At 36.1% G+C, this 19,265-nt stretch overlaps 2 protein-coding genes across 3 annotated transcripts; one reads left to right on the top strand and one right to left on the bottom strand.

Annotated features, from left to right (window-relative positions):
• The first annotated feature begins 2,490 nt into the window (after positions 1-2,490).
• PRD1 (putative recombination initiation defect 1) lies at positions 2,491-9,505 on the top strand. The gene is made up of 9 exons (XM_028236294.2): positions 2,491-3,041; positions 4,343-4,452; positions 4,552-4,727; positions 5,382-5,693; positions 5,952-6,915; positions 7,002-7,713; positions 7,792-8,072; positions 8,143-8,809; positions 8,998-9,505. The coding sequence occupies exons 1-9, from the start codon at positions 2,571-2,573 to the stop codon at positions 9,223-9,225; spliced, it is 3,921 nt and encodes a 1,306-aa protein (XP_028092095.2). The 5' UTR covers positions 2,491-2,570; the 3' UTR covers positions 9,226-9,505.
• A 2,432-nt stretch (positions 9,506-11,937) lies between these two features.
• LOC114292351 (uncharacterized) lies at positions 11,938-18,215 on the bottom strand. Of its 2 annotated transcripts, none has more exons than XM_028236292.2 (5): positions 17,758-18,215; positions 17,204-17,407; positions 16,916-17,110; positions 13,671-15,503; positions 11,938-12,762 (listed from the first exon to the last, which is right to left on the bottom strand). In XM_028236292.2, the coding sequence occupies exons 1-5, from the start codon at positions 17,906-17,908 to the stop codon at positions 12,194-12,196; spliced, it is 2,952 nt and encodes a 983-aa protein (XP_028092093.2). In that variant the 5' UTR covers positions 17,909-18,215; the 3' UTR covers positions 11,938-12,193. The 2 variants fall into 2 exon arrangements, with proteins under 2 accessions (XP_028092093.2, XP_028092092.2); XM_028236291.2 differs by having other exon boundaries at positions 17,192-17,407; positions 17,758-17,999.
• Between the last annotated feature and the right edge of the window lie 1,050 nt (positions 18,216-19,265).

The following is a 19,265-nucleotide window of genomic DNA, read 5'->3' as shown; positions in this document are numbered from 1 at the left end:
GTTGTATTAGACATTGCATTACATTCATTTCATTGGAAATGTATCTGTTTTTAAGAAATGTTTAGAAATGTATTTGTTTGCGAAAAGATGAATACTTGGTGAATCTGGGTAGGGGGTGTGCAACTGCGCGGTTAGGTGTCGAGCCTTCCAATTTACTGGTAAAAATGACAGTGATAGTGCATTAGGGCCTACTTACAGACACTCACCTAGAGATTCACAGAGCCTGTATTCGTGTAACAGATATGGTTTAAAATGGAAATGGTTTTATATTTGTTATTGTATCTCAGCATTGCATGCTTTATAAAAAGAGAGATAAATTGTTTTATCATGAGCATGGCATGAGCATACTCCTCTTTAGTCTTGTCATGGTCCATATATTGTGTAGTATATCTCTACTGGGCTGTGGCTCACCCTATAAGGGAAACCATTTCAGGTACAGGTGATATGCCTCCACCAAGACACTGACTTGGGAGGACTCGGACCTGAGGCTCCATTTTTGTTTTATTGTTATTTGTTGAATGTAAGCCCAAGGCTGTATTTGCGATGGGTTGAAACTCCATTTTGTATAACCAAGAATGTTCTTGGATAAATTTGTAAGCATGTAGGGTACTTATTATCTGTTTGGCTTCTATTTCATACTTGTTGTAAAATGCATGCTTGGGATTGGAACTGGGGCATTGAGATGTGAACAACATGTTTTTGGTATTTGGAATTTAATGGAAATGGATGTATGCAATAGTTAGCTATATATATGTGTCTGTCTAGCAAGTGGGTTTTGTTGCATAAATAGATATACCCTGCCTAATTTTCGGGGCGTTACCACTAATAATGATCCTTATGGACCTCAGTTCCAAGATGCTCAGGACCCATATGCTTAAACAGTCATTGGATTTTATATATGTACAAATCAGCTTCAATCACTACTCTTCTTTTGAGAAAAGCTGCTGTTTTGTATCTATATCGATTCCCCATCAGTCACATGCCTTTACCGAAAGTAATGAATAGTGGAAAAAAGTAAAATTTATTATTCACTATTCATCAATCAGACAATTCAATATAGTCAAAAGCAATAATCAACTTTTAGTCAATCACCGCAAGAAGCAGACAACACCCATGTGCCTCATCATGCTCCTTTCCAGTCATATTCCTTCAAGGCTCACAGTCATCTTCATTGGTTATAAAAGAGCCTCTTCAATCAGTTGTGAATCAGAGTTAGAACCGAGAGCAAACCAATATTTCTCTCATATACCTACTCTGATATTAAACTTATAATTTTATTTTAAGTTATGTATTTTGAAGCTATTCTTTCAAGCTACTTCCAGTAAACAATTGTAAATTTTATTTTAGTTATCTTTGTTTTAATAATTAATTATCTATTTCTGATTTTCTGATTTCTTTTCTGATTTCTGATTTCCGATTTCCTTGCTTCCGCCTATCTGTATTATTTTATTATAATATATATATATTATATAATAATAAATAAATAGTCACCTTTTGGTGACTATTCGTTAACAATATTCAAGACACACCACCATCCAACGTCATCATCATATTTAACAGCATTATCGTCTCTTTTCTTTTTCTTCTTTTATATTGTTTTTATTTATTTGTTTATTTTTGTAGAGTTTTAATTAATTTGGATACTATTATATAACTTAGATTTTTATGTAAATATGATTTTATCAAATTATGTGTTCGCTGGTCATGAATACATATTATAAACAATTTTAAAAAAATTAAATTTTGAGATTTATAAATAAATAGATTTAATACTCTGAGACCTTTGACTCATAAGGAAAAAGAAAAATTAAATAGTTTATAAAATTATATTTTGAGATTTATTAATGTTTCACCTTAAAATAAAATGTAAAAGGCAAAACAAAAAAGAAAAAAAAAAAGAAAAAGAAGAAGAATGGAGAATTAACATTCCGCTGTTCTTTCAAAAAGATATTAGGGACATATAGAAAAGTTCAAGTCTTTCATTATATTAATAAAATTTATAAATAAGAAAATTTAATAATAATGATAATAAATAAATAAATCATAGATAAATTATAAATATACTTTCTGAAATTTACTTAAAATACAGATTGTTCTTATAGTTTGACAAATTATGAATACTATAAGAATTTTTTATTTAATATAATTAATTGAAAAAATAAAATTTCTAACTATTCTTTCATATAATAATAAAATTACTTAAATGATTAATTGAAATAAATTTATGATATCATTATTAATTGACTTGATAATTTATTAATAAAAATAGTTATTTCATATTAAATTAAAAACTTCAAGAGATGAAATGAATGTTTAAAATTATAGGAGACAATTCATATTTTAAGTAAATTTTAAGGGTTATTTGTAATTTATGCATAAATCAAAAGGCCGTTTTGAAATTAACTCCCAAGATTGTATTATTTACAGAATTACCACAGCTGTTTACTCTGCAACTGAATGGCGCCCAAAATATGAACTCTGCAATCTCTCTCTCTCTCTCTCTCTAAAATTCTCATTTGTCCACACTCACAGCAATTCACACTTCACGAAGAAGATCATCACAGTGAAAAATGTACTTCAACGAGCCAGACCACCACCAATCGATCGAATTCGAACCATACACCACTCCACACTCATCATCACCACACCAATCCTCAACCTGCTCACAAGGCCACCGATCCTCTCTCAATCTCCAAACCCTAGAAGGCGGTTCTATCTGCTTGCTTTGCCTCTCCAATCTCATCTCCAACCCTCGATCTCCGACAATCCATGTCTCCTACGCTCTCTCTCAGCTCTCTCATGCCATCTCTCAGCCTCCTTTCCTCCGAGACCTCCTCAGCTTTCACCCTCACTTCCTCGTCTCTCCCCTCGTCGAAGCCCTATCGTGCTTCGATGATGAGCCCATCGCTCGCCAAGTGATCGATCTCGTGTCGGAGATGTGTAATTCGGGCGGTGATTTGGTGTGCGGTGAGTTCGTGGCTAGGATCGCCAGTCGGCTCTCGTCTGGTGCGTTGGCGTGGAGTCGTCGCCAGGTGTACGCGGTAATGTTTCTGTGGCTGTTCTGATGCATTTTATTGGTGTGAATTTGAATGCGAAATGTAAGAACGTATATGTATGTGTTGGTGTTTGGTTGCTGAGAAAACAGGGGAATACGATGCATCATGGACTTTTGATGAGGAAACAGAGTGAGAATATGAAACATAATGGATTTTTCTAATCTATGAGGAGCTCAACTAAGCGTTTATGGTATTTGATTTGTGTGTATGTCATGGAAAAACTTTGCTTAGTTTGAGAAAACAGAGTAATATGGAACAATAGAGATTCTTTAACTCATTTTTGTATTGTTTTTAAATAATATGAAGCACCTAATAGAAAGCTCAGTACATCAGAATCTCTCTCTCTCTCTCTCTCTCTCTCTCTCTAAAGTATTGAGTTTCGTTTCTTCAGTGTTCCTACAATTTTCTCTGAAACCAAACGAACCATAATAGATTAAGATCATTGGATTAAATTGGTGAACTATGCTTCTTTTCATGACTAAATTTTCTGAGTTTCTGTTTGGTTTTTCTTGCTGGAGTTTTTGTGAAGGAATTGATCATATGGAGATAAGGTGATCCTTCTAGTAACCATGGTAGTTTGCTGAATTTTCTGACTTCTATTGATGGGAATATCTGAGAAATCTAGGAATCACAAAGCGAATATCTTTATGGCATAGAGAAGTAGTTCAAAATTGTTCACACAAAATGGTTCTACAAAACTTCAACAAAAGGACAACTTAGGTGCAAATTAATCGTACATGCACTAAAACAAAAATGGAAGTGTCAATGTCACAAGAAAAACATAGTTATTATCTACCTGAATGTTATAGCTTGAAATATCTCATGTCTGATCACGAAACTTGGATGAGTCAAATGTTTAACTATATTCACCAATTATTTCAATAGGTAGTTCTACATATGAGAACTCTAATATATCACTTTTATATTGGTTTTATACCATGATAGATGAGTAACTTTTATGTGTTTGGTGCTTCTTATATTAATACATTCACATACAATGAACTTAAATTAGCAATAACAAAACAAAGATATAAAAGCTGTCCCATTAGTATCTGCAAAGCAAAGTTTTCCTCTTTACCGGTAACATTCATTAGAGGCTAATGGTCAGTCTCATACTACATATAAGCAGGTCTGTTACCATCTCTACTATGCCTAGAAATGGTTAGAATGTATTCCTTTACTCTCAAAGGATTTGCTAAGTTTCTTGGAAACCAAAGTTTTCTTTGAAGCGAAAAATAATATCCATATCCTTGAGTGGCTTTGATTTGATTTTTATTCAAATGCAGCTTCACTGCTTAGGCATTCTTTTGGGTTATCAGAAAAATAACCCGTATTCCCACATCAGTGACAAAGATGCCCTTATTTCCAACCTTATCACTGGTCTTCAGTTACCAAGGTAACAGCTGAAAGCAAACTTTCGTGTTAGATATCTCCTTCTGTAATGCATACCATATTTTACCTTTTTTGAAGTTCCGGTCATCCTTGTTGAATACAGTGAAGAAATTCGAGGAGAGGTCCTCTTTGTTCTGTACAAATTATCCATCCTCCAATATACATACAAGGATGATGATGCCACTGATGTTTTCTATTCCTGTTGTCCCAAGCTCTTGCACTTGTCACTAGAAGCCCTCATGAAGACTCAGAGCGATGATGTTCGCTTGAATTGTGTAGGTTTGTCAAGTTCTTCCTAATTTTCTTTTTATTTTTTTAAAACACTTTTCTGATGCTAAAATACAGCTGTGCGTGGCAGGATGACATGGTTAAGTCAGACTTGTCTTGAATGAAGTAAATTCACCACATGCTACAAAAATATTTTATGAGGATAAGCAAAGTAATAAATGTAGGAAAATAATCCATCCTTATAACAAATTGAGAACGTGCATACCATGATTCTGTTGGGCTAGTTAAGTTACCTGTGATTGCTACTGGCATAATTTGGCAACGTGTATTTTGGGTGCTGAATGTAAGGACAAATAGATTCATATGCAGTAATCTAGGACTGTTTCTTCTTGCAAGTTGCACCTTAATACCATGAAACTTAAATTACATAATGAATATATGACCTTTAATTGATCCCTTGTAGCACTTCTGAGTGCTAAGAAGTTACTATGCACAATTTTGTTAACTTTCCTTTTTCCTGGGTTGAACTACACAGTGAGACTATGTGAAACTTTGAATAGTGCATACCATATGTAGGACATCCTGACACAGCATGGGCATGCACTCATGTCTAGGTGCAATGTTTCTCCAGTCACATTCTAAATGCATGCAATCTTTTTTGTCATCATCTTCTACCACCAACTTGTAATCCGTTCACCTGTACAGCGCTTCTGACGGTTTTGGCTCAGAGAGGGTTCTTTGAGAATGCATGTGCAAGTGATACAAGCTGCAAGAATTCTTGTGAAGCTGACAACTTCATGCAAAAAACAGAACATGTAATAGATGGGCCACCTCTGAATGTCTTGTTTGCTGAGGCCGTCAAAGCCCCATTGCTTTCTTCAGATAGTGAAGTGCAAGTTAGCACATTGGACTTAATCTTTCTTTATCTGTCATGGGAAGGTGGTTCAGGCAACGAAATCCGAATATTGGTTGAAGAAAACATTGCAGATTATGTGTTTGAAATACTAAGATTGTCAGGTAAGCTTCATAAGCAAACACGAGGTACTAGGCTAGCTATTCATTTATGGCCTGGCCTTCCATTATAATGATAAAAAACATTGATTGATATTATAATTATGCATTTGATGGTGCAGTATCTTTCTATCAACATTTTTTTATCATTACCTGACTTTTTGAACCAATCTGTACAGTTCTTTCTAGTTATCCAAGAAAAAATGAAATAAATGATCATTTTATCTGGTCCACTTTTTGCATGATTTGATTATAAATTTACAGGTTGCAAAGATCCTGTGCTCACCTCTTGCCTTCAGCTTCTTGACCTTTTATCAACAGATGAACAGGCTTTCATACAAAGGCTTGCTATTGGATTCTCAACTCTGGTTCCTGCTCTGTGTTATGTAGCTGAAGTTCCTTTTCATCCTGTCCAAGCTCAGACACTAAATCTCATTTGGAACTGTATTTCAAATTGCCCTGGAATAGTATCCACTTCTTACATTGAAGAACTGGGCCTTATCTTGACAGGGATGCTTAAAAGATATACTGATGGGGAGACTGGTATGGTCACAGAGACATTCTCTATGGCCTGCTCAATCCTTGTAGCTATTATGAAATCTCCGTCTTCTCATGAGTCTTCAAATTTCTCAACATCAGTTCAAGATGCATCAAGACATGCCATTCTCACTTGTTTAACCCACCATGGAAAATATCCCAGCCAACTGTTGCACTCCCTCTATCTGCTGAAAGAGGCATATGCATACAGTTATGAAGGAAACTCCACAAACTCCTTTGATATGGAGCTAAGAAACTGTGTTATAAACATATGTAAAGCAAATTTATTGCCTTGGTTTGTAACAGCCATCAATGAAATGGAGGAGGACAGTGTTCTTGGTGTACTGGAAACTTTTCATTCGATACTGCTTCAGGATTCTGATATCCAGCCCACAGAATTTGCAAATATTCTGGTCTCTTCCTCTTGGTTTAGTTTTACATTTGGATGTTTAGGTTTATTTCCAACAGAAAAGATGAAATGGAGAGTTTATCTGACATTCAGTTCAATCATGGATGTTCTTCATGGAAATGACTTTGGGCAACCCATTAGAGATGTTGCTTTACATCTGCCGTCTGATCCTATCGATTTGCTGTTCCTGCTAGGGCAAAAGAGTTCCAATAATTTAGAATTGTTTTCTTGTCAAACCGCAGTTTTGTTGATACTATATACTAGCTCATTGTATGATGATAGGTAACAAGCTTGCAATTCTTTATCTTACTTCTATTAACATTTACTTTCCTGTCTCGTTTTTACTTCATTGATTTCTTCTTCCCCAGGCTTGCAGATGAGAAGCTGGTTTTAGCTTCTCTAGAGCAATATATTCTAGTTAACAGCAGTGAATTCCGATATGGGGCTTCTGATTCAGTGCCAATGGAGCTTTTGGTAAATCTTTATGGCCTGTATAGGGGTCTTGCCAAGAAGAGTTACCAAATTTCCTACAGTCCAGAGGCTGAAAGAATTCTTTTCCATCTAGTGACTGAAAAAGAATGGGATTTGCCTTCTTCAAGAATTCACTCGACATCGCTGAAATGGTTGTTTCAACAAGAGAAAATCTGCAAGCCATTGTGTAACCAGATCCTGAAGCTGTGCAGATGCAATAGCTCACAAGGAAACCACATCATCATGCGTGGAAACAGTAGTCAAAACATAGGTGTACATAGAATAGGGGAGTTAGCTGCATCAGGAGATAACTTTGCAGCTACACTTCTGGTGTATGTTTTGAAAGATCTCATAGAAGAACACCAAGATCATGACATTGTTTCAGTAGTTAGTATTTTGGCAGAAATCATCAACATTTTTCCAGCTGCTTCAGACCAATTATGTTTGCATGGGATAGGCAGTGTGATCCAGAATCTTTATTATTATTCAAGGCATTCTTCTTCACCGATGTTCATGGTCATCTGTCAACTTACTTTTAGCATTCTATATTCAGTGCATTCTGAATCGCTTTCTGATGATGATGAAGTTTGGCTTGCAATCACAATGAAGGTGAATAACCAAATTCTTCTAAATTGAATTTTGCCTTTTGTTCTGAGATATTAATCGATTATTGACCTTTTGCTGTAGTTGATGGACTACCTGGTCCCCTCAGTTGCTGCCGATAGGTGGACTGAAGAATGCCTGATAATAATTGGCATTTTTTCCTTAATTTTGAACCATTCCACTAAACAAGCACTGGTTGAAACTTCAAAAACTATACTTTTGAGTACTCCCTTGGTCTCCATAATTAACAACACAATCCATGTAGCCTGTTCAAAGGGACCTGCATTAATTGATCACGACGAAGGAACAGAAACAGGAGAAACCCTGTTATTTGTGCTTTTACTACACTTCTTTTCATTGCGAAGGTAATGAATTTCACTAAATATACAGATCTAATTCCTAGACATTCAAAAACTGATGTAGTTGTTTCATCAGTGTGCATGCTGTTCTACGAGGGAGTGTGGAATGGCAAAATTTTCTTGATCAAGAAAATGGGATGCAGCCACTATCCTTCATATGCATTCACTGCCATGATTTGTGCAGGCTGGTGCATTTTGGTTCTGCTCCTGTCAAGCTGGTTGCTTCGTATTGCCTGTTGGAGCTGTTTACCAGAATATCAGACCAGAAAAATGAAAAATCAGAAAAGTTAAACTTCACCGCCAGATATCTATTGTCTGTAATGGCTGTATTAGAAGGCCTAGTTTTCTGCAATGATATTAGAGTGGCCATGAATTGTAGCCTCTGTTTATCAATGATTCTGGGTTGGGAAAAGCTGGATACGGAATTACGAGCCAAGCGAAGAAACAACTGGTGCAGGCTGATTGTAGAAGAGCTAGCAATGTCTTTGGCAGTCCCATGTTTGGCATCTGAATCATTTATGATTCAGCACAAGCCTGCTGTTCATGTGGCAGTCGCATTGTTGAAACTGCATAAGGTTCCTGAGTGGATGAGTTATGTTTTTGATGATTCTTGTATATTTGGTATAGTTAACAACCTTTCAGCAAACAATGTGAGTGCTGAGATGGTGCTTTTATTTCGAGCGCTAATGAATGCCGGTTACCTGAAAACTGAGCAAATTGCTAGTCTAAATCGGGTATTCCAGGTGAGATTTCATGCCCTTTTGTTTCCAGCATTAAATTGATGAATCTCTTTTATTGTTTAAAACACAAACGTTCCATCCTCGAATTTATGTTGATCCAAAAGCTTAGAAAACTAATAACCAATGCTTTTGAAAGAAAGATGTCGCATTAGTATCAAATGTTAAACCTGTATTCTGCTTTTATATTGCAGGTATGCAGGAAACGTCTATATGCCAACGATACTCAAGATACCAAAGGAGAGGAGCATATGGAGAAGGTTGGAGCCATCCGGTATGATGATACAGGAAAAGTGTGTCAGTTTCTTATTAAGATCATGTCATCCGAAACATCTCTAGGTATATTCCCACTTAAAAGTAATAGATTGTTAGAAGAAATAGAACTGTTTTCAAAAAGCTTGATGGAAGAAGATGACATCTAAGGGGAGTTTTTAGATAACTGAATTTTACATTGCTCACTCAGTGAGAAAATGATCTGTCATTCTTCTAGTCAATGGCACTTGAAACCTTAAAGGCACTGTTTTCAAAGTTGAATAAAATTGTAGAGATTGAAATACGTAGACACAGTAAAGATTTTAAGTGAATAATTTATTAAAAATAGATGTCATCTTGAATATGTTCAACGTATTAATTAATGTTGTTGACATAGTCACGTACACATGTTCACACATGATTCTCAATTGAAATTACCTTGCTAGTAAAGCTGGTTAAAGCGCTACATTTACAAGATGCAAAATCATTTGTAACATGATAGACACACCATGGACCATGATTGGTTGGTCATTCCATAACTGGCACGTAAATTTGGTAAATGGATTATTATCCGAAATGAAATTATGACAGACAACAGGATGTGAAAACTAATCAAAGAGAACTTGAGTGAAGACTTTCCAAGAATGTCGGAAGTACAACTTTGTAGCAGAACACCTACCTTCCACCACATTACTACTGCTGCCTCCCTTGCGTTACTAAAAACAACACCGTTGTGCCTCCATACCCAGTTCCGACACACACACACACACACCATTCTGAATGTACCCAAGTGTGCAGATATTGTTGAGAGTTTTGTTTTGTATTTGATTGGAAATTTTTCTTTGTTGTCCCCCCACATTAAAAACATATCAAAACTTTAATGGGTTTAAATTGTTAAAAGTTTTTTTTATCAAACATGGGTAAAATACAATAGAACTCATGGAAGCTTATGATGTGCGTCATGCCCAGCATGCTTGCACTTTTCACATTGAAGAAAGGATTTCTTGAACATGAAAGTTATAAAAGTAATAGTAGTTTAAATCAAAAGTTGATAAAAATTAATGGTAATTTGGAAGAAAAATCATTATTTATTGGTAATTCTTCTGATTTTTTATCCTTCATTTATGAGATTTTATTGGGTGCTTTTATTTTCATACACTGAAAATTCTCAGCAAACCATTTCTCAATAAACAGCAAATGATTTCAAAATTTGATTTTCTATTCTATACACACTAACTCAAAATTCCCCCTGCCGAAATTAATGTAGACAGCAAGTGGGTGAAGGAGGTTAGTCAAGCAGAGATCAGAATGTAATAACAGAATGAATTATTTGTCGCAACACTTTGGCAATCTGTTACTCTTTAGCCAACAAATCACAATTTGTGTTGTTCCTCCCTTTAGTTTTGAGTTAGACTGAGTTAGGGTGGTTTACAGGTTTTGAGGCTTCAAATCTTCAAAGGGTTCAAAAAAATAAAGCAAAAATGTAAGTGTGTTATTTACTGAAATTTCTATCAATCTCTTTACATGGAGTAGGCCCGCAAATGCACCTCGTGTGTGGAGTAATTATTTGGTCTTTCAGAAATTTCAAAGTGGCAGTGTGGTTATCCAATAATAAAAAGCTGTGTACTTACATAGACCAAAAAAAAAAAAAAAAAGAATAGCATAAGAAAATGACAAAACATGATTAGTTGGGCACACAGCCACATGGTATTCCCGAAAGGCTAGATAATTTCTGCTCTTGATGGATGATAAAAAAAATTCAATAAAAAATCAGCCGTAGGCATTGTTGGTTAGAAAAATGCTCTCCGCGAATGCTCCAACGGTTACTCGATATCACGTCGAGTTGATCATGTTTGTATCAAGTTATTTCAAATTCATGTAAATTTTTTTAATTAATTGTGTCTAGGACACTAACTCAATTCGAGTGTTGGCTTGAATATGACAAAGATGATGCGATCAACAAACACTGGTCTTATTTATTGGATAATAAAAGTAATTAAGATAGGGAAAAAATTCAAAAATAGTATACATATGTATTTAATATATCTTTTGAGGGAACATGATATTTATTGAATACAGTGAGATTGACTATATAACAAGGATAATTCCTGGTAGCTCGAATAATTGGCTCGACTTTTGGCTCGAATCTGTAAAACGACGTCGTTTTACATTTTTTTTTTTTCCCTTTCTTTTTCTTCCTTTTCTTTCTTTCTTTTCTTCTTTTCTTCTTCGTCTTCTTCGTTGAAACCAGGAACAGAGGGGAAGAGGAGAGAGGGAGCTCCCCCGCCTTCGCCCGCCGTCCTCGTCGCAAGGAGCTCGTCGCCTCTGCCGCCTCCGCCCGCCGTCCCCGTCGCAGCACGCCGCCGATCGTCGCAGAAGCTCCAATTGTCGCAGCACCGCGCAGCCCCGCCTCTGGCCCCGACTCCTCCTCCAGCCATTTTTATGGCCCCCTCCCCTCCCTCCCCCTTCCTCCTCCTCCTCCTCCCTCCTCCTCCTCCTCCTCCTCCGACGAATTCGAGCCAAATTCGAGCCTCGAATTCGAGTTACGAATCATTGCCGATATAACAATTAGCTCAAATGAGTTAACCATGTCAAATTCATGTTGTACAAGTTTATCGAGTTTTAAAACTATCCAAGCATATTTATTTTCCATGCTATCAGAATATGTGATTTTTAAATTTGTGTCTGAAAACTAATCAATCTTAACTCACTAACTTCATGTTAAAAAAAAATAATAATTTTGTATCTACTAAGCTAATTGTAGTTTGTATCTACTAAGCTAAATGTCTCTGCAATATACGTGCAGTGTATTTGCATAAATAGAAGATTGATAAATGTATTGATAATATATATTTAATTTTCAAGACTAGCACACTAAAAAATAGATAAAAAGAATGCAACTGATTCTGGGGAAAACATATGCTTCGGAGTTTGTATACATATATATATCTGCATCAAATTAACTATACTAATAAATCTGTACAATAACTGCGAATAGTGATAATACCACACAAGTACTTTTGCAGTTCAACAGACATTAGCCATACTTCACCTGCACAATCTTCACTAAATTTACTGCCCGATTGCATCTCAATTATCAATCTCTCTCGGTCGCTAGCCAAAGGACTTACAACACACCTAATTCACTGAAGAACAACATCCAAATGGTACCCAGTACGGTCTCCCCTTGACTTTCCTCTTCTCTTTCTTAATCTCAGTCGGATCTTCACGATCCACAAGTGAATTCACACTAGTTTCCGAGGCATCATTGATTTTTGTGGCATTTTCATCTTTCTTAACCACACTTTTCACGGTTTGGTTCGAGTTAGGCAACTTTGATTTGGCTTCGCTCAGAAGGGTTTTCAAAGGAGTGTGTTGTTGTTTCCCGGCGCTCCAGTTTGTTACCTTGGCAATAATCTCTTCATTTTTCTTCTTTCCTTGTAAAGCTTCAGATTTGGGCTGTTGAGTGTTCTGCCCCGTCTGGATGTCCAGGGAAGCTCCTTTCTTGTCAACCCCACCATTTCCGCGTTCAACCAATGTCATGAAAGAAGGGGCCTCAAAAACATCTGATTGGTTACAATAGTGTCCCTCTGAAGTAGTTTGGGGCTTTTGCAAGTTTACTTTCTCTGATTGTGCCGGTGCTTGGGAAGCATTTGATGGTGAAAGTTCATCTGTGGCTGCTGGTGCATCTGACTGGGTGGAAAGCACTGCACCATCCATAAAAAACAAGCAAACAAAATGAATTTAAGAGAGTACCTCAATATATTAAATGTGAGCATGTATGAATTGAAAATTGAGCATCACAATATTCTGAGGATCAAAACAATCATAATGCAAAATAGACTGCTACATGAAACAGAATTACTGGTGATAACACTGCACATTGTTACGCTTTTTTTAGTAAATGTTATGAATCATTGTGGTAAATTTTATACAATCTTCCAATGATCTGTGGTTTCTGAAGTGAAGTTATTGTATGTTATAAAAATTTGAGATATAGTTGTTTTTACGGTAATGTTGTGTTTTTTTTTTTTTTGTTTTTTCATCAAAATGTCAAACAATAATAGATTATATTGTATGATAAATTGTTGAGTAACATTTCGATGAAAAAAACATAATACATAACTACATCACAAATTGATGTAACAATATCTTCACTTCAGAAATCACAAATTGTAGAAACACTACTAGAAGATTGCGTAACATTTACTAAAAAAATACGTAACAAGGTGTACATATTTAAGGGGGTGCATACCATAGCATTTTCCTAACAAAGGAGATCATGAATGCTAAATAACTGAAACAGAATTATCTAAATCATTGAAAGGATTAAAAGAATGTACATCAATAAAAATTCGTACATGTTCTGATGTGTGCATGCAGGGGTGCTTCTAAGTGTGACGACATGCTCAAATAAGAAGACCATCTAAATGTCAAGTCATTGAGTATATCTGATCACTTTCATACAAGAAGCAGCATGGACAGAAACTGATATTGTGCATGGAGAGGCTAGATAACTAAGATTCGAACTTTCAAATAAACCAAATAAGAAAAACAGTTCGTGAGAAAATTTCAATTGCTGATTTTTCGCATTTAGAGAAACATGTGAATGTACCTGAAACAGAACCCCAATTTCCTTCCAAACTATCAGTTTGGCTATCAACGGAAATGTAAACTGCAGAAACTTCAACTGGTTGTTTAGTGAACTTTTCATCACCCAGATCACCATCCTCGCAATGGTTATATTCGACTGTAGCAGAACTTTTCATAGTGTATTCCGACTCTAAAGGCAAATGCTCTGTGGGGTTTTCTGAGATTTTCTGTATTATTTCAGCATCATCATCATGATTTGATTTGGCACCAACACTCTCTGCCAGTACTTCATTCTTAATGCTGTAGTTGGGTTTTTTTGTGGCTTCTTGAGAATCTTCATCCTGGAAATTTTGTGAATCAAAATGAGTTGGTGCCACAATTCCCAAGTGGTTTGAATCAGGACCCACTTCACGTGAATTTGAAACAAAATAAGTGGTGGTTGCAGTATCTATTCTGTCCGATGCAGCAATTTGGGGTTCAGAGAGTCTGCATGCAGATTCAAGGGTTGGTTCTGAGCTCATTTCAGGTTTTTCCTCCACTGCCACCCCTCTGCTTTCGTTTCCAGCTAGATCAGAAATTTTAATTCCAGCATTTTCATGCTCACCGCTATTACCAGCTCCAAGTAAGTTGGTACTTTGATCAGCTTTCATTACAGAAAAATCATCTTTCTCATCAACTTCCCTGCTGGCTTTTCCATCTGTGTCACATTTTTCAAGTTTATCCATCTCATGATCATCAGCATTGACACCTCCTTTTAAGTTGGTTGAATGACCAACTTTATCATCCATAGATATAGGCATAGGAATCACAGCCGAGAGGCCCCTTATGGTAGGCTCTGGCAGATACTCCTGCGATGAATCGTTGTGAAAATCACGAGGTTGATGTCCTTCAAGATGGGCATCTGTTTGAATTTCCTGGGTCCCACTCTTGGTTGTCTCTGGAGGGGCTTCCACATCTTTGGGCCTGAGGACTTCACTGCTGACCTTTAACTCCGAAGTTTTAGCGAGCCCTTCAATTTCTGCAACTAAAACATCCCCTCTGCCTTTCTGTGTAATGTTATCTTGGTTATTATCTACCACAGGTTCAATTACTTCACCAAAGTCCAGAGGTAATGGAAGGTTTGATTTCACTCCTGTATGGTCTTTGAAATCTTTGATCATAATCTCTGCATGGTCTATTACAGGTATATCAGTAGCTACTGAAAGCACATGGACATATACATTCCCTTCCCCATTTGTGTAGGAATCCTCAACTGAATTACCATGACTACCAACATCAATATTCTTGACAGCCTCAATGTGTTCAAAAGATTTAACTTCAGGAGAGAGGTCACATAGAGAAATTGCGGGTCCCAATTCATGACTTTGTTCTTCCTTTGATTCCACAATTTGGTTTTCTGTTGCAGAATCGGAAATTTTTAGATCCATTTCCTGTAACTTGCAAGCCACCTCAGGTGCTTCAGTAGCAGTTTCACTGGGCGTGACAGAAAAATCAGTTAGGACTTTATCCACGTTGCTTTCCTCATTCCTCTTTACATCAGTCTCATGCTCAAGAGGAACTGTTGAATATTTCATGGCATGGTCACCAATATCTTCCTTCATGTGCTCTTTTGGTGCATCTGTCAATGTTTCAGATTTGCTAGGGCAGAAATCATCGGCTGAACCATTCACACCACCGATCCCAACAGCAAGTTCCTCAGTCATGTTTTTAAAACTTATCACCGAATCAGAGTGAGAGCTCAATGCAATATCGTCAGAGGGTGTGGCACTTCCCAACAGGTTGGTTGCAGTTTCGAGAATGTTGGGGTTATGCATTTGACTTCTCTCTGTTGAAGTGTTTGGTAGTTGAACAAAACCTACAAATAACTCAACAAATAAGAGGTGGAACTGAAATTGCTAAATATGTGTCACTTGTGTCAAACAGAAAAGTGGGGCATAATATATAGGTTGCATGTCATAGCATTGCAAAAGAAAAAAAAAAAAGAAAAAAGAAAAAGATCGATGAACTTCGCTTCAAGCCTTGTAGTTAACCCTTTCCTTTCCCAGAATAGGCTAACAAATGTAAAACAAAAAAAGGACTGCCATCTGGAAAATCAAACATAAATGACCAGTTCCAACTACTAATGCAGTGATTTATTTATCAAAAAAAATAAAAAAATGCAGTGATGCTTTGAAAAGAATAGGAGGGGCAATCAACACATGACAACTCTATTTGGGCATGACTACCCATTGAGGAGCCAAACAAGAGGGACCTAGTCTAGTCTGCAATTATGGGGGATTTGCAGGCGATCCACTAGTGTTCTCTCAAGATGGGTTGAATGATAGCTTCACCCTAGCACCATCAAGGGCATAGTGGCAAGGAGCTGGTGACCCAAGATTAATGGGCATGAGGCTTGCATGGTTAAACATGTCACAGGTAATAGACTAATAAGGTATTATTTGATGATAAAACAAGCAAGATGCTTTGTGGATGATTTAATTGGTTAGGTCCTGTTTGAGGGTTTGGTTTTTGTATTCTTTCGGCATCTCCTTGATGCTTTCTTAATAAAACTTCATTTATCAAAAAAATATTATCAGAGTCATTCCATTTGTTTTGCATGAGCTTTACAAAGACACTTTCTCGTTCCACTCTTTCTACAACTACATCTTCCATCTATCTGCGGAACTTTATATATTACATGGGAATAATCTTGCATGACTTTATGTGAACTTCCTTCACATTCTAAAAACGCCATCTATTTGCTAATGGAACTAACCATCCATCTATTAGGTATCCTAGCCCATGTTCCTCTCAAATTTTGCTGGCTCGTCATTCGGCTCATCAGCCATTCAATCCACACTTGAATGCACTAACTTCACGAAATTTAGCATCACCAACGAAATTTACTTGTAATGAATTTGCACATGATAGGTTCATACCCCTCCCACCCTTCCTATCTTCCCACAATATCCTTTCATGAATGCCGATCATCAAAGTTAGTTACAAATCCAAAGTACAAGTAGGTGAAACGCAACAATACTTCAAGTTTCAATGGGTCCAAGTGAAGGCATTTGTGAAGTACCTAAAAGCATCCAGCAACCATGGTCTCTTCTTTCTTAATTCATTTACTACCAACTATTCTGTACACTTCTTTTCCATCTTATGTTGTTAAGACTCTAACACAGAAGACAAGTAGCAACAAGTAACTAGGAAATGCATAATATAGTCATCTACAGGTATTAATTGTCAACTAAATGAAATAGTTATCAAATTACATAAAATCCTCACCAGTGGTTGCATCAACCTTTAATTGCTGGTTAGTGCCCTGATCACCCTCCACAACTTTTTCACTACCGGGACCAAACCCAGTATCCAAAAATTCAGTAACAGCATCTGAAAACACATCTTCTTCTGATCTATTCGATATCCCACCGACTCCACCTCTACTGAATTCCTTAGTCATCCTCTTCTCAATTTTGGGACCTTACACAACCATTAACCAAAATTAGCATTTTCTTTCAATAAAACAAATCAAACAAAGACAAAGTATTTAATAAGAACTACCAGAATTCTCACTCAGGGATTGCTGCCGATCATCATCGGAGTCGTGTTCATCATCAGAAACAGTCAAATTAGAATGATCTCCTGAATCAATCATGGTATAGCCCTCAATGGTTCCACAAATCTTCTTGTGGGCACGTCTCTGTTTGGCACTTGGGTGAGGGTTCGGAAAGGGCCAACCACATTTGTGACACAGATGAACCCCATGGTTCTCATGCCCTACAAATACCCACAAAAAAAAAAAAAAAAAAAAAAAAGAAAGAAAAAAAAACCCACTAAATTAAAACCTCCAACAAATGGAATACAAATGATAATTTTGAAAACCCACAAAGAAACAAGATACGTTAGACCAGGCAAAGATAAATAAAAAGTGCACACATTCATAAACTGAAAACAATTCTATAAAACATTGATGTCTTGTTGTGAATATATATATATATATATGTATATACATAGAGAACAAAATAAAATAAACCCAAGAACAAAATAAAATAAACCCAAGAGAAGAAAAAAATCAAAGAAGAGATCAAAACCCAATTTAAAGAAAAATGAAAAACTAAAAACAAAACCTGAAAGACTAGTCTGTTTGTGATGTTCAATATCCATTAATCTGAAAATCAGAGAATCGGCAGAAAATAGAGAGAGTAGACCGAGTAAAGTCGAAAGTCTTTTAGAGTGAGGAGAAGTTGAGAGCAAGCAAGGCAGGAGTCTATGTCGCATGTGAAAATGTGACCACTAGAGAGAGAGAGAGAGAGAGAGGAGAGAGAGAATAAGACAGTGATGATAACGGATTAACGAGTAACCCATGTGCGCATGTTATAATGGGGTCACGAGTCATGTTTACCAAACATAATTTCTTAGGTAAAATTACATTTTCACCGATAAATTATTATCCTTCTTCTTTCATTTTCAGTCCATAAATAAAATATTTTCTCATTTTGATCTTGAAATTATCAAATTCTCCTCACTTTGTTTCAAATTATAATGATTGTTATACTTGTGACAAAAAATTAAGAAATTATTGATTGGTCTTCGGATACTATCAGGTGATATTTTAAAGATATAGTAATTAATGAAAGAAATAAGATTTATGATTTTATATTAAATAATTAAAAAATATAAGTAAGTATAAAAATTTATAATTAGTAAAAAATGCGGTCACGTAACACCCACAAACACCAAATAATTTTTCCAAAAATAGCATATGGTTGCGGTTGACCTAGGCCCGACCTATATCCGGAGAGAATCCATGAAAATACTTTAAAATTACATTCCACTCTGAAGTATGTACCTTTTGTACTCTAAGCCTTTAAAGGAAAATACCCTCAAGTATGTACCTTTTGTACTGAAAGCCTTTAAAAGAAAGTATTTTCGTACTTAAGTTATCTAAATTTGGAGGGAAAAGAAATAGTTTCTCCTAACTACAAATAGTCAGAACCATCATTTCCCATTCACCTTTCGCTTCTCTTTTCAGATCTCCTCTCTATGTGTACCTTTGTCCTCTCTTTACAATCGACCTCCTCTACTCTCTTGTCCCATTTTCACATGGACCGCATCTCCTTCATTTTCCACCACTTTCATTTTTTCCTATTCACAAAAGTAATTTTTCTCAATACATAACCCTCCATTATAAACAATCTCCATCTACTACCTATCATGGCCTACTTTATTTCCATTCACTCAACCACTGTTACTACCACCCACTCAAGCAACCACTCATTAACCTTTCTTTCCCCTTACCTTACTCTATAAGCCATCATACTCTCCTCTCTCACAACCTAATCCACTTTCTCTTCCAACTTACTTTTTTCACATGTTATCTACTCAACCCATCCAATTTGAAACCCTAAACCCTAAATTTCAATTCATAAGCTCTTTAGTCTTCCAATGACACATCCATTATAATTTTTTTTTTTTTCATATGATATGAAGCTAATTTTTGAAATTAGTAGGGTTGGTGATGAGTTTTAAGGGTGGAAATGTTTTTAGATTGGCAAAGATTTAAATTTGGATTTAAGGTAGTTTCAAATTCCACTAAAAAAATCACCCTTTTTTAAAAAAAAAAAAAATGTGTCAA

Source organism: Camellia sinensis, chromosome 7 (genome assembly GCF_055761805.1).
Source record: "Camellia sinensis isolate YWXY chromosome 7, ASM5576180v1, whole genome shotgun sequence".
Taxonomy (NCBI): Eukaryota; Viridiplantae; Streptophyta; class Magnoliopsida; order Ericales; family Theaceae; genus Camellia; species Camellia sinensis.
The sequence above is the reverse complement of the archived record's forward strand: the minus strand, read 5'-3'. Positions and strand labels throughout refer to the sequence as shown.

What these genes read in the sequence shown, in the direction of transcription:
- PRD1 (XM_028236294.2), top strand. Translation starts at nt 2,571, where the DNA reads ATGTACTTCAACGAGCCAGACCACCACCAATCGATCGAATTCGAACCA. An exon ending in ACTGGTCTTCAGTTACCAAG is followed by an intron (nt 4,453 to 4,551) that starts GTAACAGCTGAA and finishes TGTTGAATACAG; the next exon opens with TGAAGAAATTCGAGGAGAGG. An exon ending in AGCTCATTGTATGATGATAG is followed by an intron (nt 6,916 to 7,001) that starts GTAACAAGCTTG and finishes CTTCTTCCCCAG; the next exon opens with GCTTGCAGATGAGAAGCTGG.
- LOC114292351 (XM_028236291.2), bottom strand. Translation starts at nt 17,908, where the DNA reads ATGCGACATAGACTCCTGCCTTGCTTGCTCTCAACTTCTCCTCACTCT. An exon ending in ATCCCTGAGTGAGAATTCTG is followed by an intron (nt 17,111 to 17,191) that starts GTAGTTCTTATT and finishes TGGTTGTGTAAG; the next exon opens with GTCCCAAAATTGAGAAGAGG. An exon ending in AAAGGTTGATGCAACCACTG is followed by an intron (nt 15,504 to 16,915) that starts GTGAGGATTTTA and finishes AGTTATTTGTAG; the next exon opens with GTTTTGTTCAACTACCAAAC.